The sequence below is a fragment of the Trachemys scripta genome, chromosome 24 (genome assembly GCF_013100865.1).
Source record: "Trachemys scripta elegans isolate TJP31775 chromosome 24, CAS_Tse_1.0, whole genome shotgun sequence".
Taxonomy (NCBI): Eukaryota; Metazoa; Chordata; order Testudines; family Emydidae; genus Trachemys; species Trachemys scripta.
The window spans coordinates 6,980,594-6,996,064 of NC_048321.1; the positions used below are offsets into that span (position 1 = coordinate 6,980,594).

Here is a 15,471-nt window from a genome sequence, read left to right on the forward strand (position 1 = left end):
TTTCCCACAAGCCCAGCCCAGCACTCTGAAACCTGCCAGGTGCATTCTGGGGACTGCCATGCCAGCAAGTGCACTGAATGCCCCATCTGGCTTCACAATTCCTGCTCTCTATCTCGTGCTGGCATCTCAACTCATGGGGGTGTTGTGAGCATCACTGCCCTTTGGAAATGTGCAAAGGGCTGTATAAATGTTGGTAAATATTTAATTAGTCTTTGAATTGGGTATAGATTTACCTGGGTTCAGATGCAGCTTTGTTCCACCTTTCTGACATACCTTAGAGACATTCCTATTTAATATCTGCCACCTGTTCCTTTCCAAGCAGTGATGCCTGCTTCATGGTTCAGTGGGAGAAAATTCTGTTCAACCAGGACAAGCACCTATTGTATATGTTGGCTGGGAGGGCATACTTGCACTTCTGAGCGGCTTTCTTTAAACCTGAATCCAAATCTGTCTTGCTTTTCAGGTCACTAGCTCGCCCAACTGCACAGACCTGAACAACGTTTGTCAGCCAACTGAGTTCATCTCCCGACACAACACCGAAGGCCTTTTCACCTTCGTAGATCACCGCTGCGTGGCTACAGTTGGCTACCAACCACAGGTGAGAAACAGTAGAAGCTTCCCAGTGTAGATTGCTGCAATTCAAACCGGCTTCTCCTCCTCCTTGCTCCACATGTCATGGCTGCAGTTGTCTGATAGAACTGAGCTAAAACAAATTAGTGGTTAGGTATTGAACCAGCCATCAATTTCAGCTCCACTAGTTGCTTAGAAAACAGATGAAAGGTGACAAATCTGAGGAACCCTCCCAGATTGAGGTGTCAATAGAGTAAGTTTTGGAACAAATCGATACATTAAACAGTAACAAGTCACCAGGACCAGGTGGTATTCACCCAAGAGTTCTGAAGGAGCTCACATATGAAATTGCAGAACTACTGACTGTGGTATGTCACTTATCACTTAAATCAATTTAATTACCAAATGACTGGAGGATAACTAATGTGACACCAATTTTCTAAAAAAGGCTCCAGGGGTGATCCTGCCAATTACCGGCCGGTAAGACTAATTTCAATACCAGGCAAATTGGTTGAAACTATAGTAAAGAACAGAATTATCAGACACCTAGATAAACACAATTTGTTGGGGAGAGTCAACACAGCTCTTGTAAAGGGAAATCGTGCCTCACCAATCTACTGGAATTCTTTGAGGGTGTCAACAAAGACCTGGACAAGGGTGATCCAGTGGGTATAATGTACTTGGACTTTCTGAAAGTCTTTGACAGGGTCCCTTACCAAAGGCTCTAAAGCAAAGTAAGCAGTCATGGGATAAGAGGGAAGGTGCTCTCATGGATTAGTAACTGGTTAAAAGACAGGAGACAATGGTTAGGAGGAATAAATGGTCAGTTTTCAGAATGGAGAGAGGTAAATAGCGGTGTCCCCCAGGAATCTGTACTGCGACCAGTGCTGTTCAACATGTTCATAAATGACCTGGACAAGGGGGTAAACAGTGAGGTGGCAAAGTTTGCAGATGATACAAATTTACTCAAGATAGTTCAGTCCAGAGCAGACTGCGAAGAGTTACAAAGGATCTCACAAAACTGGGTGACGGGGCAATAAAATGGTAGATGAAATTCAATGTTGATAAATGCAAAATAATCCATATTGGAAAACATAATCCCAAATGTACATACAAAATGGAATCTAAATCAGCTGTTACCACTCGAGATCTTGGAGTCATTGTGGATAGTTCTCTGAAAACATCCGCTCTGTGTGCAGCGGCAGTCAAAAAAGCTAACCATGTTAGGAACCATTAGGAAAGGGATCGATAATAAGACAGTAAATATCATAATGCCACTATATGAATCCATGGTATGCCCACACCTTGATGCTGGGTGCAGTTCTGTTCACCCCATCTCAAAAATATATATTAGAAACGGAAAAGCTACAGAGAAGGGCAACAAAAATGATGCCAGGGTGTGGAACAGCTTCCATATGAGGAAAGATTAAAAAGACTGGGACTATTCATCTTGGAAAAGAGGCGACTAAAGCGTGATAGGACAGAGGTCTGTAAAATCAAGACTGGTGTGGAGAAAGTGAATAAGGAAGTGTTATTGGCCTCTTCATGAAACACAAGAACTGAGGTCACACGATGAAATTAATAGGCAGCAGGTTTAAAACAAAGGAAGTACTTCTTCACACAACGCACAGTCAACCTGTGGAACTCATTGCCAGGGGATGTCGTGAAGGCCAAAACTATAACTGAATTTGAAAAAAGAATTAGGAGGATAGGTCCATCAATGGTTATTAGTCAAGATGTCAAGGATGCAATCCCATGCTCTGGGTGTCCCCAAGCCTCTGACTGCCGGAGTCTGAGACTGCCAGGGGATGGATCCCTCAATAATTATTCTGTTCTGTTCATTCCCTTGGAAACATTTGGCATTGGCCATGGTCAGAAGACAGGACCCTGGGCTAGATGGAACATTGGTCTGACCCAGTGTGGCCATTCTTGTGTAACACAGATCAGTGGAGGGAGGTGAATCTGGCATATGTTTAGAGCAAATTTGATTGAAGCAAGATCTTCGACTCCACTTCTGAGTTACAGAATAATCATCAGGGTCAGCTGCTGTAGTGCTGTGTTTTGTAAAAGTGCATCAATTCCTAAAATAGGTGGATGGCCTGATGCTTTTGTCCCGGAGAGTTGTATGTGGGAGTTGTAAGCATTAGTGCAAAGTGGAGCTATTCGAGCAGGCCGAAAGCAGGGAGTCTGCTTATTAAATGGAGACTTTTTTTTTTCTTTTCCTCTTCAAAATTAGGAACTCTTGGGGAAAGATGTTGTGGATTTCTGCCACCCAGAAGACCAGCAGCTTTTGCGAGACAGCTTTCAGCAGGTAATCTATTTAGCCACCTTGGCTGCTTAGAAGTTGATCTACATCACAGCTCGTAAACCAATATTCCTATTGGCCATCTCCTGTGCAGTGGAACTAAACTGGTTTAGATTTTTGTCAAGGCAGGAATCACACCTCACTGGCCTTAAATTTCTCAGTTACTGAGTAGCATACATTTGAATAGATTTTTAAACACAAGAGAACTTACTAACATGCAAAATTAAACTGGGTGGGTTTGCGTGTCTAATTTATTTTTGAATTCCTCCTTTTGCTGCTAGTTGTCTGAGACCAGAGATGTGAGTACAAAGTCTTGACATCAAGGCCATGCTTCAGTGGCTGTGTTCGGACACCTTACGCATGGCAAGGCAGATGAACTGGTGTCTGAACTTTAAATGGATGTGGCTTGCTGGCCCTCTTGCTGTTATTAGTCTCTCCTCTGAGGGCACTTGACTTGACAGGGCAGGAAAGACTCCACTACTGATGATTCTGAAAAGCAGCTCCTCATTCGTTTGACCCAATAGTAAGAATCATAAACAGCAGACAATCTTTGGTTGCTGGAGAAATTAACTTTTTTGTTCTTATTTTCCTATATTCCATTGCTGCAAAGAGCATTAACTGAAGGCATAAGAAAATGCTACATTCCACTCCCATATCATCATCCTGGGAAGTCAGACCATTGGAGGAATATAAAAAGAGTTTAAAAGAACAGAGTAGTTATATTGTGGCTGGGAAGCCAGGTACAATATTGTAGCCTTACGACAAAGAATGCCATAGTCAGCTGCTAGCAGGGTGGGTGTTTGCTTATAAACAACACTGTTCTCAAACGTCTTCTTTTTATCAGGTATTACTGATGGCGTTAAATTTTTCTAGGTGGTGAAGTTAAAAGGCCAGGTTCTGTCAGTCATGTTCCGATTCCGGTCCAAAAACCGTGAATGGCTCTGGATGAGAACCAGCTCCTTTACCTTCCAGAACCCCTACTCAGATGAGATTGAGTACATCATCTGTACCAACACCAACGTTAAGTATGTACATGGCAATGGCTTTCAACCCATGAGCACTTTCAGCGATAGCATGTGCACTTTGCCTGACCTAGTGCCTCCCCGTATGACCAGCTACGCAGACCGGATGCTTTATGAGCTCGGGTTCTCCCACCATCACCCCCTCTTTCTCCCTCCCCACCCCAAACTTCTGTGCTTTCCTGAAAAGTCACTCCCTACACTGGGCAGTATCCTGACAGTGGTGCAGTGCCTGCTACGAAATGCTTTTAATATGGATAAAATGGAATTCTATTCGATGCTCACTTGGGCGTTTAGGGAGCTGTCAAAATTCAGTTAACTCCTGAACTTGCTGGTGGTGCATTGACTCTTCAGGCTGTATATCTGCATTTGGAGTGTTAATACTAGGAGAATGTATTTTAATGTAGCACTTGGCTTCCATGGCAGCAGGACGAGGCGTGCGTAGGTTGGGGACTGGATTTTAAAAGCCACCGTTTGAATGTGAGCTGGAAAATCCTCAGCTGACACCAGAAAGTAAATATTGACTTTGGCGTTGTCTGCTTGCTTCAGTTGCTCATCCTAGAGTCAGGAAAGAATCTCCCCTAATTGTGACACTGCAGTAAAAATTGTGCTCTCTCTGTTACTATCTTCACGACCCACCACCCGTTCCCTTCTTGGCCATCGTGGTGGCGTGGCAATACTGTGCCATAGTTGGCTCTCCATCGTGGGTAGTCGAAGGATGCTGCCTCTTCCTAGGGGGAGCACAAGGCTCTTTGTGCACGCCTAGCACTTGAGATCCTGAGAGGGAACGCTCGAGTCTGGCAGGCACGTATCTTGTAATTGCAGAGCTAATATTGGCCTTACAGGACGTCTGCCCAGCTGGACAAGAGGCAAGCCAGGCCATCTGTGCTCGTGGACAAAGAGGGCAGCGGTTGAGTTGGATGTTCAGGGTCCCTTCTGGACCTTTCTCAATCACGCTGTACAGTCAGCAGTGCACCTTATCCACCCACCAGTAGGAGAAACCCATTCTAATCAGACTCCCTTAAAAAGATTCAGAGCAATATTAATTCGGTCCCTCGAGGGGCTTCCCTTTGGTTCTAGACCACCATGATGTGAGCATGGGGTAAGGATCCAAGAATCTGTATTCTAATCACGCTTCTGATGTGCACTTAGCTTTTCCTGGCATTAGAGGCATCTCTTTGATCGTATTCTCTCCTCCTCTTATTTGGTCCACATAAATCCATTCCCATTTCCATACGCCAGCTTCCAACTATACCACTCAAGTTCAGACCAGAAAAGCACAGCTGTGCAGCGGACAGCATGTGGTGCACTCCAGCCGCCAGGCTCTTCGCTATGTGCACTGTGCTTCGCTTTATTTTTCACAGACCCAAGTACTCTCTGCTGGGCAGAAGCAACAGCTTTTAAAACACATGTTGAGATGTATCAGATTTTTCTACCTTACGGGAAAGCTTGTTAAAGTTGAGTTGCATTCCGCTATACAGGCTTCATGACTAGACCGAAACAGAGCCCAGAGGATACTTTCAGCGTTTATATTAGGCTTAGCAGTTGCCCCTTACTGAGGGCATTCTGCTCGAGCCATGATTTATTTACTGTCTCAAATGGTAAGTCATGTATGTTTTAGGCCTGGTAACCTTGGGAGTGCTGATTATTTGAGCTGTATCTAACTGCTGAGGCTTCCAGCATATATAAATTTAATAGCAGCTCTTCTTCCTGTTGCATATGTTGGGGAGAGGGGGGGCTAGTGCCCTTTGGATCCCAGCTGTGTATCCCGTTAGATGTCTGATTCAAAGGCCGTTGAAGTTTGCGGATCGTTCCATTGACTTCATCGGGCTTTTGCAAAGATGAGGCTCTCGGACCCACGACTGAACCAAAAAAGGCAAATTTTAAAGGACAGTAACTGACATTTGCACCCTTCCTTTTCTCTCTCCTTTTTTTTTTTTTAAACAACATTAAGGAACTCAAGCCAGGAGTCTCGGCCTGCTGTGTCTAACTCGATGCAGCGGCCACAGCAAGGACAGAATGTCAGCCTCCCCCTGGACATGGGCACAGCTCAGCTGGCATCAAGGTGAGAGGATTCTACCGTGCCTTTAACTTTGGTCATCTCCTCTCTCTTCCCCTACCCGGCCACCTTGTTTTTATAGACCTGTCAGTTCTCTCGTCTCGCCCCTACTTTGCTCTTTGCCAAAGGAACAGACACTCTAGGGTTAAAGGTCTGAGTCAAGAGCTCCAAAATATTTATTACAGCAATCAGCCGACCTAGTTAAGTAGCAGGGCTAATGCTGAACTGGTAATTAATTTTTAAATGAGCGGAAAAGAAGAATAGCTGATCTGCTGGAGTCCAATGGGCCACGCAGGAGATTGATTGCTTACAAGAGAGTTGAATGGTTGATGCTTGTGAGCCTCTGTCGCAGAAACTTCCTTTTGCAGGGTGGAGTCTTAATCTGGTCGTGCTGGAAAATATTGGGGTTTTCTGATGGGGCTTGAGCAGAGGCAGAATCTCCAGTTGTACTGTAGCAGTCCTGCTTGCTTTTGTAGAGACACTCAAATTCCTGGCTGCCGGCGGGTCAGGGCTCAGTTGTTTTTAGCAAGACCCAGTTCTTATTACATTCACGGTCTATTTTAGGCAGCAGCAGCCCCAACAGACTGCGCTGGAAGTGGTCCCAGGAAGAGAGAGTCTGTCTGGTTATGACCACTCGCAGGTAAATCAACAGGGATCTTGATGGTCTGTGTGTTGTGATCCGTTCCTGACTGTAGATGAAAACTGGCCCATAGAGCAGTCACTTGAGGCCACCGCTTGGGAGTCTGAGTTGCTGGGTTTCACTAGAGCCCATGTTGTGACTTTCTGAGAGGACAGAGTTGGGCCTGCCACTTGCCCTGCATGAGTGATGCCCTCATCTCTCCATCAGGTGTGCTGGCACAGTCTCTCCTGCAGGGCAGGGCAAAGCTGCCTCCAGAATTCTGAGTGCACCGGTGCTCAGTCCCTCTGCTTGGGGTGCCCATATCCCCCCGAGAACCGCCTCTGTGCACCCCCTATTTTTGAGCCATCAGTACGCTCAGCACCATCAGTCTGGACCAATCCAAGTGGACACTGAGTCTGCGCTAAAGCACCTTGCAGACCAAGGTGTATGTAAAAAGCCAGGCAACAAATGCCCTCTGCTCTTTATCATAGGCAGTAGGTTCCTAAGTGGCTTCCTCTGTAATCTCATAGGCAACCTGCCTTTGCCCTCTGTTTTACCCGCTGGTTGCTTGTGCTTATATCTCCCTCCTGTGATCCAGGTTGCTGTCCAGCCCGTGACTGCTGCTGGCCCAGAACGCAGCAAGCCACTGGAAAAAACGGAGGCTCTGTTTAGTCAGGAGAGGGACCCGCGGTTCAGTGAAATCTACTCCGGTATCAATACAGGTAGGGATCATGGTGTGCAGAGATTGCTGAGTTAGCCTAGAGGTTCAGTTGACTCTGTTCCTCGATCTTAGTCCTGGCTTGGTATCCTCACTTGTTCTGTTTAAATGGACCTAGTGCTAGGGACAGGGGCTGAAGTGGCAGTGGAGAGAGCAGTCCCTTCTTTTGCAGAACAGGAATGTGTCTGGCATCCCACTCACCCACCAGTCTGCCTCTGACCTTTCCCCCGGTTGCTGCCTTCCCAGCAGTGCCTTCCTCACTGCAGTCAGCATCTTGGCAACGCTTCGGGAGGGCAGGGGCAGTCTTTTTGCCCTATGCCTTGGGCCAAGTGTCCCAGGTCTGGGATCTCCTCACAACCCCTTCTGCCTATCCCCAGAGAGCAGATTTGTTTTCCGTGACTCAGAACAGACAACAGTGAATGTCCTAAGCCCCGAAAAGATCTTAAGGCAAAGCTTATTAGAAAATTGAGAGGAAATCAAATTAATAAGCTGTTAAGGAACCATCTGCGGGCTGTCTCTGGGTAATGTCTGTAACAAGACTGTCCCTTATCTAGCCAAGCCGTTTAAGCCAAAGAATCAAACTTGACATGGAGAGTTCAGGCGTTTAGCTCCCTTGCGAACAGCCTTTGTCTTGGCCTCCCTCCATCAGCATTGCCTTGTCGTGGGCTCTAACCTGTTTGCCTTCCTTTCACAGATCCGAGCAAAGCCATTCCTGCTAGCACAGTACCGGCCAATCAGCCGCTCTTCCCCCAGGGAAACACTTTCACTCCTGCGCGGCCCACCGAAAGTTTCAGGTGAAGCTGGTGCGCTGGACTGGGGTCGGTTTGCTGTGAATTGTATCTTTCTCTTTCTGCTCTGTCTGTCCAGGCTTAGTTTTCTGGAGGGGCAACAGAAGAAACGAAGGGTGACAGTGCTTTGTGGTGTCTGGCTGCTGCTGAAAGATAATTGGACTGTAATAACCATCCAGAATGAACAGACTGTTGCGCTAAAGGGGACTCCCAATGCACCAGAATTGACTGTTTTGTTGCAAGTGCTGGATCATATCACAATGGAATATGCCTGCAGTTCTTAAAATGCAAGTTTAAACCAAACCCCTAAGAAACACGTGCCAGGGTGTTCCTAGTACTCAGACGCCATTGTCTTTTCGTTCATTGAAGCCATTTGGTTTTGCATGTTTGCTTATATTAATTGCCTGCCAGACAGTAGCTAGACGCTGGTGGGAATATGACTACAAATGGACAGACCGCATCGGCAGACGTGCATGCTCCGTCAACATCATCTCCAAGTTGGGCTAGCGTCCCAGCCCAGCACGCGCTCTTGTTTTGTAATTGAGGTATAGAAGTTGTGTGGGCATTGTAGATTACCTCCAGCTGCATCGTACCTGTCTGCCTATGCTGGTAATGCCTCCTAAGGCACATCTAATGGCAATTGTTAGATCTGGGCTAACTCTTTAAAGCCTGTTCTCTTCTATTCTAGGAGCAGTAGCATGGCCCCCCCTGTCAACATCATCCAGCAGCAGCCTGCTTCAGCAGGCCAGATTTTAGCACAGATTTCTCGCCACTCCAATACCACGCCAGTCACTGCAACCAACTGGGTGTCAGCGACGCGACCGTCGTTCACGGCACAGGTAACATTTCTCAGAATGCCCAGGGAGCCTTTTCCCAGGGATACAGGTTTGCAAACAAACACACACCTTGCCGTCATGAGAATTGCTCTTTCGTTAGCAGCATGTAATATTAAAGTGCTCTGACGGGGTTGACTTCTGAATAGCAAAGGGGAGAAATTTCCCTGGCACATGGAGTAGGTGGTGGTGGATGCATTCAGCAACTCCAGTTTGACAGCGATCGCCATCCCTTAATAGCTGAAATCCCAGCAGCTGCTTTTGGGTGAATTGGTCCAGATCGTTTCTCCACCTCCACCCTGAAAACAATTGCTCGATCATTGTGCCGAACCGGGGCCCCTCTGGCACAATCAGCAATAAGAGTAGAGCTCGTCTGGGCAGGAGACAGAACGTCCGCAGGGGCCGGTCCCAGACGAGAATGAACTCCCCCAGGAACAAAGGCCCATCCTAAAGCTCCCCTCCTTCCACACCAAGGGCAAGGTGCATTTCTCTGACCTGGCCTTTCCTGTTAGATAAATGCATAGCAACAGGTATATTTATAAAAGCCAAAAGAAATCCCCCACTAAACCAAGGCACTTCACTGTACATCCTTCTCCGTCTGGGGAGAGAACAGATGTGTTGCTGAATGCATGACTGGAAGGCGCTCAGGTATAGAGAGAGTTCCTCCAGATGCCGGGGTGGGGCAGATTGGCAGGGCGAAGCTTGCAATGCACCTGCTGTACCTTCTTTGTAGCTAGGGAACGTCACTCACCGGAGCTGGGTCAGTCCAGCACCCTGCGCCGTTTTCAGATTTAGAGCAGAATAAATACAGCGTTTCCTTCTCTCTCGTTGCCGTTCTAGCAAGTGCCTTCCCAGACCGCAAAGACTCGGTCCCCTTCATTTGGAATGGGGAGTTTCCAAGGCACCCCTTCCTCCTTCAGCCCCATGTCAACACCTGGTTCCACAGCCTCCCCGGGCAGGGCTGCTTATCCAGCCCTCGCCAGCCGCGGCACAGGCTTTGGTAAGTGTCATTCATGTCGCACAAGGAATATACGTAGGATCTTGCTGTGGCGGTGGGGCCAGGATAAAAATCTCCTTTAAAAAGAGGCTTGTTTGGATTTGTGCTTCAAGATAGGGTTAGGGCTAAATTTGGGGCAGATGCATCACCCCACGTCCTTTGTCTGTTTTTTTGTAAAAATGTCATGGATGCTCTACTAGTGTCAGTTCTAAACCTGAATTCCTGCCTCTCCTCTCCCCCAGCTGTCCTTGTTGAGCAAGGGGTGACGCAAACCGAAGAGACTCCAAACCACTGCAGCATGGGTGGGTGGGGGGGGGAGGGGAAGAAGTGACTCCTAAAAATTCACAGGTTGGTTAGAGTTGGAAGGAGCCACTCGAATCCCATTGTCCTGACCTTGCCAGAAATTCAGTCCAGAGCTGGTTGGACAATATCAGGGATGGATCCTTCATATTGCAAGATCAGATTTCCTTTGCTGTTAAGTGGCTGGGCCCTGGAAGCCCCCTCCGCGTTATTACCGTACTAAGTTGTCCGCCTGATGCAATACCATTGACCAGCCAGTGCTTGTGTTTACTGACCCTTAAAGGCTCTTGGGTAGAGACTCTTCTGTGGACACAACTCGCTGACCTTGTTACTCTGTTGAACAGCCACTGAAAGCGGGCAGACCCCAGCCCAGTTCCAGACACGGACAGCGGAGGGAGTTGGCATGTGGCCTCAGTGGCCAGGACAGCACCACGGGCGGAGCTCTGGGGAGCAGCACGTCCAGCAGCAGCCAAGCCAGCCTGAGGTCTTCCCAGTAAGATGACGTTTTCGTAACCTGTTGAGGGAGGGCTGTAAATCCTGGGGGAACGTATGGGCTTGGTTTACAAAAGCGCAGGAAGTTGGCTAGAGTGCAAGCTCCTTGGACAGTGTGATGTGAAAGCTGTAATAATCCCAAGTGGGGCTGGATCACTGGGGAGGAACTGGTCAAGGGATCTGGAGCTGTTCACTTCTATTAGGTAGCTGGTTTGAAACTGGCTGAGTTTGGGAGCCCAGCGGGGCCTGACTTGTTCCAGTGGACAGGAGTCCACTTCACCCAGCACCACCAGAATCGTCTTGAATCATCACTCATCAGTCTCGGAGGTACAAAAGTGGCCGCAGACTGACCTCCCCTCTGAGGCGTTTTGTCCATAACTGGGCTAAGGCCTCCTGGCGGGGCTCTGTGCAGAGCTCGTGTTGCTGCCTGAGCTGGGCCTGTTCTGTGGAGAGAGGGAACAGTTGGGTTTTCAAAACTAAGGACAGCCCCATAATGACTGCATCGTGCACTCCACAGGGTCCGGTTGTCAGTTTCAGCCCCCCTGTTCACCCAGGGGCGTGTAGCTACAGTTAGTCACTGATCGTATGAGAAATATAGCTTGTATCTAGACTATGAAAGGCAGTTGGAATGTGTTTGCAGGACTCTTTAGACTGTAAGCTCTTTGGGGAAGGGAGTATCTGTTCTGTTTTTGTACAACGCCTAGCACAATGGGGCCTTAGTCCATGACGGGGGTTCCAGCTCCTACATGCGACTACAGGACAGTTACAAAACTTATTTTGTTCTTCCAGGACATGCTGTCAATGCTGGGAGACCAGGGAACCAACTATAGCAATGAAGAATTCCCAGACTTGAATATGTTCCCTGCCTTTTCAGAATAAAATAAAAAAAACGAAACCCTCCTCACGAATTTTATATAAATATCGATGTGTAAAGGAAAAAGCACCTAAGTCTTTTTTCTCAGACCCCCTGAACTTTCTAAACACTTCCTACTTCCTGGAGGTGGAAACTTCCAACCAAGAATCCAGAATGGACAGCTTGTCCCGAAGGAGGAGGCGAGGTCTCTGCGATGCTGCCAGCCCTGCGTGCACGACGCGTGGGATTGTTCATCGGGCAGCGTCAGGACTCATGAAGCATTGGAGAGTGCAGGAGGGAAACTCCCAGACTGCGGGATGCACGCAAGAGGCTTACTTCGTGCACTGGGTTGGGAGGAGAGACTCCTGGATCCTTCAGCAAGCACCTCCCAAAGTTCATGAGGTGCTTATTAAAAATGTCAGTCTTCTGTACCGTGACTTTTTAAAGACTTATTGTAACGGCTTAAATGTTGGAACCCTTTCTCAAATGTTACCCTAGGATCGAGGTATAAAGGGTTAACACACGCTGGGGATTACAAATCCTTCTTGGCTTACCCAGCCGTTCTCATTGGAACTGCAGATCTCCTCAGCAAGGAAGCTTTTGTGTCATCTCTCTGGAGAGGAAAGAGTAGAGTTATTACGGGCTCCCCGGCTTGTGATCGGGGTGTGTTTGAGAAGCTTCCATGTTCACGGGAGCTTAGCTTTGGAAGAACGTGTTTGTTTGAAATCCCATCTCTCTTCCATAAACAGTGCAATTAATATGGGTATTTTAGTTAGCATGACCTATAAACTTGGGGATTTTTCATTCACTTAAAGATGGGAAAATAATGAGCCATAAAGTGTTAAATAATCATATGTAGCTTTGCTTTCTAGATGCACCAGTCCACAACTGATGGCTTCAGTGCTGCCATAAACCAGTGTTAAACGGGTTTTCAGTGAGTGTATCTATTGAGACTAACATGGCACTTTTAGTGCAACTTTACCATTTTTATCTCCTTTCCCACCATCTCCATTTCTGAGTTGTAGGCCCAGCTCCTGTTGGAAACACTCTTCTGCCTCTCTCGCTTCTGGGTAAGGAATCTGGGTTTTCCAAGAGTTGTGCTCTTCACTCAGCTATCAGAATGGCAAGCTCCAGTCTGACGTTCACTGATCCCTTAAAGAACTTCTTACTGCCAGGTGCTGATCTATTGCCAAAATACAAAATGGAGGAGAGCGAGACAGGTATTTAACTTCAAGATTCAAGCCTTGTGTTCAAATTTTCTGGCACCTTCCCTGGAAAAACTTGTGGCAAACTTCATGCTCCCTCCTGGCCCTGTTTTTTAAAAAGCGATGGTGAAACCAGTACCCATGGCAAGAGTTTGCTGCTTGCATTCAGTAAGTAGATCTGTCTGCTGTGGGGTTCAACACTTGGAAACTAACTCTCCAACGCTGTGGTGGAAAAACCAGAATCTTTCCTGAAAAGGGAAATCTGTTTTTCTTCAGGATTAAATCTGTTGGAAGCTGGTCTTGTTCCTTTAAAGCATGCACGCTGCTCCACGTTAAGTGAGATTAGGGATGCTGACCTCCTGGAATGCCCTGGGGTGACCATCCTTCAGCCAGTAAGGTCAGAGCTAGACAAATAATGGAATTTCCACTGGTTGGCAATTTTGCAAAAGTAAAGAAGAAATTTGGCTGGGTCAAATTTACCATTTCATTTCGATTTGTGAGCATTTTCAAGCTTCTGAATTTAAAAACAAAAAAAGGAAATTTTGAAACTAAGTTCTTTCGAACTAATATTTCAACCTTTTAAATAAAATGAAATAAGACATTGAATTTTTTTATAAACAAAACAGAGAACTGAATGCAAATTCAAAGTTTAATTGGTACAGAATCTGCATTTTTCATAGTTTGTGCAAATAATTTTGCCTAGCTCTAATGGCAAGATTGTCAAAAGGAAGGGTGTGGTCTTTGTCGGACTAGTAGATCTTGGGGCGGGTGAGGGTGGAGCAGTGTTGAGGGGGAAACCTTTGGCAGCTCACACATACCCTCCAAAGAGCAGATTTCCTAGACTTGTAGGGCAGGTAACCTCTATCTGTGGAAGTATTGGAGCAAAACACGTGTGTGTGAATAACTGTTGTAAAGTGCGGTGAGACGTTTCAATATTTTCTGTACCCTGCCAGAGATGATATTGACACTAGGATTAGAAGAACCAAACCTATACTGTATTCTCATGCTTTCGTTGTTAAAACAGTGTTCAGACACTAGTGACCTTGGTCAAATCTTCAAAAAATCTGAAGTCCCGTTTCAAAAGTGATTCAAACAGTCGCTTTTAAAAATGGGACTTAAGCTTCTAAATCACTTATGAGCTTTTGAAAATTTTACCCATATACTTAATCTGCTCTCTGCTGGGTGGATTATAAGGGTGTTGAGCTGAGCTAACAGCAGTAACTGCATTCGGCTCTTCTCTTCAGCTCTGGCAGTTCACCATGTTCCAAATAACTTTATCACTAGCTCTTTGGCTGTGGAGCCATGGGGTTTTCTCAGGCTTAGAGCAAATCTGTTTCGTAAAGTTGTAATGTGTTAACTCTCCCAGGTATTTCTACTCAGTATGGCAGTGTCTGCTTGTGAGTTAATTTGCAGGGCTTGTGAGTTAACTTGTATCAACAGGATGGCAGAAGCATGCGTGTGAAAATGACTAGAACTGTGTCTGTGACATCTCCCGAATGGTAAAGCTGTAGTCACGTTACCAGTCTCATAAAGGTGAAGGCAGCTCTAGCCTTGAAAATCAGAATGAACCTGTTGACAAATGCTCTGAAACTATATGGCCATAAGGAAAAAACCTGTTCCTACAGAAATCATGTACTGTACGCACACTATTGTAACGCGATATTGAAGAGAAACTCAACCTTTTTTCATTCTACCGCTAGAATCTTTCCTGGGGCTTGCGGGGGGTGGGAGAATACTTAACAAGGTCAGTTGCTTGGCATTGTTTTCTGCAGTCAGTTCTCTCCAGTGGTGGTCTGAATTTCCCATCTCTCTGGCAGAGAGCAGGGCACATGCATGGCCAGACGAGCTCCTGCTAGCTGGGTAACGACCTTCTCCACCATCACATTCATAACTCCTGGGTGACCAGGTTTGTTTGTTTCTTAGCTGGGCTGCTACCAGCAAGGGGGAGAACTTGGCTCTTAAGCCGAGATGATGGCCCTTGCCAAGGGAAACTTGCCACCATGATGGCTTGAGCCCCCTCAGCCCTGACCTGGGGGGACCATTTTCCCATGGAGGCAGCGTTGCCCCCACTCTTGTTGCTCAGTCGTGAGCCCTTTCGTTGTGTGTTGTCCGCAGGGGACAAAAGGACACATGTCACTGACTCGGTGCTGTTGTGTGGGACGAGAGTCCCAGAACCTACACCGGGCTCCTAGCTCATGGCACCTTAATGCAGTGGGATTCAGACAGCGCCCTCGCCATCCACTAGACTGGAGGTTCCCAAACTTTTCTTATTGCCTACCCTCTTCAGATCTACCAGCTGCCTGTAAACCCCTACCCTTCTCGGCACTGATACTTTGTTCTTAACACTACCTGTCTTGAGCCATCTGTCCATATTTCACCGTTACTTACAGATATAGTCATGGTGCGACACACACAACTGAAAAAAACCCATCCTAAGTTCCGAGCTCAGATTGGACAGTTGCTAAGCAACTGAACCCACACTGTATCGTGATTGGAGGTGAGGGCTCTGTACGTCAGCATCTGTGTTCTCATTGGTACATCTTGAAGTTAAATTAACTGCCGTATTTTATATAACAAATTCCCACAGTTTTAAAGCTTCATCTGAGTCGCCTGGTATGAAAATGCAATAAATAAAATCCACAATTTCTCCCACGGACCCCCAGAGATGTCTCGCGTACTTCCAGGGGTACATGTAACACACTTGGGGAACCCC

The 15,471-nt window shown here is 46.9% G+C and overlaps 1 protein-coding gene across 3 annotated transcripts in view; it reads left to right on the forward strand.

The window, feature by feature from the left end:
* The window catches only part of ARNT (aryl hydrocarbon receptor nuclear translocator), a 32,307-nt gene extending 17,132 nt beyond the window's left edge, over positions 1–15,175 (forward strand). For 2 of the 3 annotated variants that reach the window (XM_034756321.1, XM_034756322.1), the window contains 11 exons: positions 464–598; positions 2,807–2,881; positions 3,749–3,900; positions 5,849–5,959; positions 6,518–6,593; positions 7,171–7,294; positions 7,985–8,084; positions 8,767–8,917; positions 9,752–9,911; positions 10,553–10,701; positions 11,490–15,175. In XM_034756321.1, the coding sequence (XP_034612212.1) occupies positions 464–598; positions 2,807–2,881; positions 3,749–3,900; positions 5,849–5,959; positions 6,518–6,593; positions 7,171–7,294; positions 7,985–8,084; positions 8,767–8,917; positions 9,752–9,911; positions 10,553–10,701; positions 11,490–11,579 (1,323 nt within the window). In that variant the 3' untranslated portion in view covers positions 11,580–15,175. Of the gene's footprint in view, positions 1–463; positions 599–2,806; positions 2,882–3,748; positions 3,901–5,848; positions 5,960–6,517; positions 6,594–7,170; positions 7,295–7,984; positions 8,085–8,766; positions 8,918–9,751; positions 9,912–10,491; positions 10,702–11,489 lie in introns of those variants that run through there. The other variant, XM_034756323.1, reaches the window with a different exon arrangement.
* Positions 15,176–15,471: the final 296 nt, after the last annotated feature.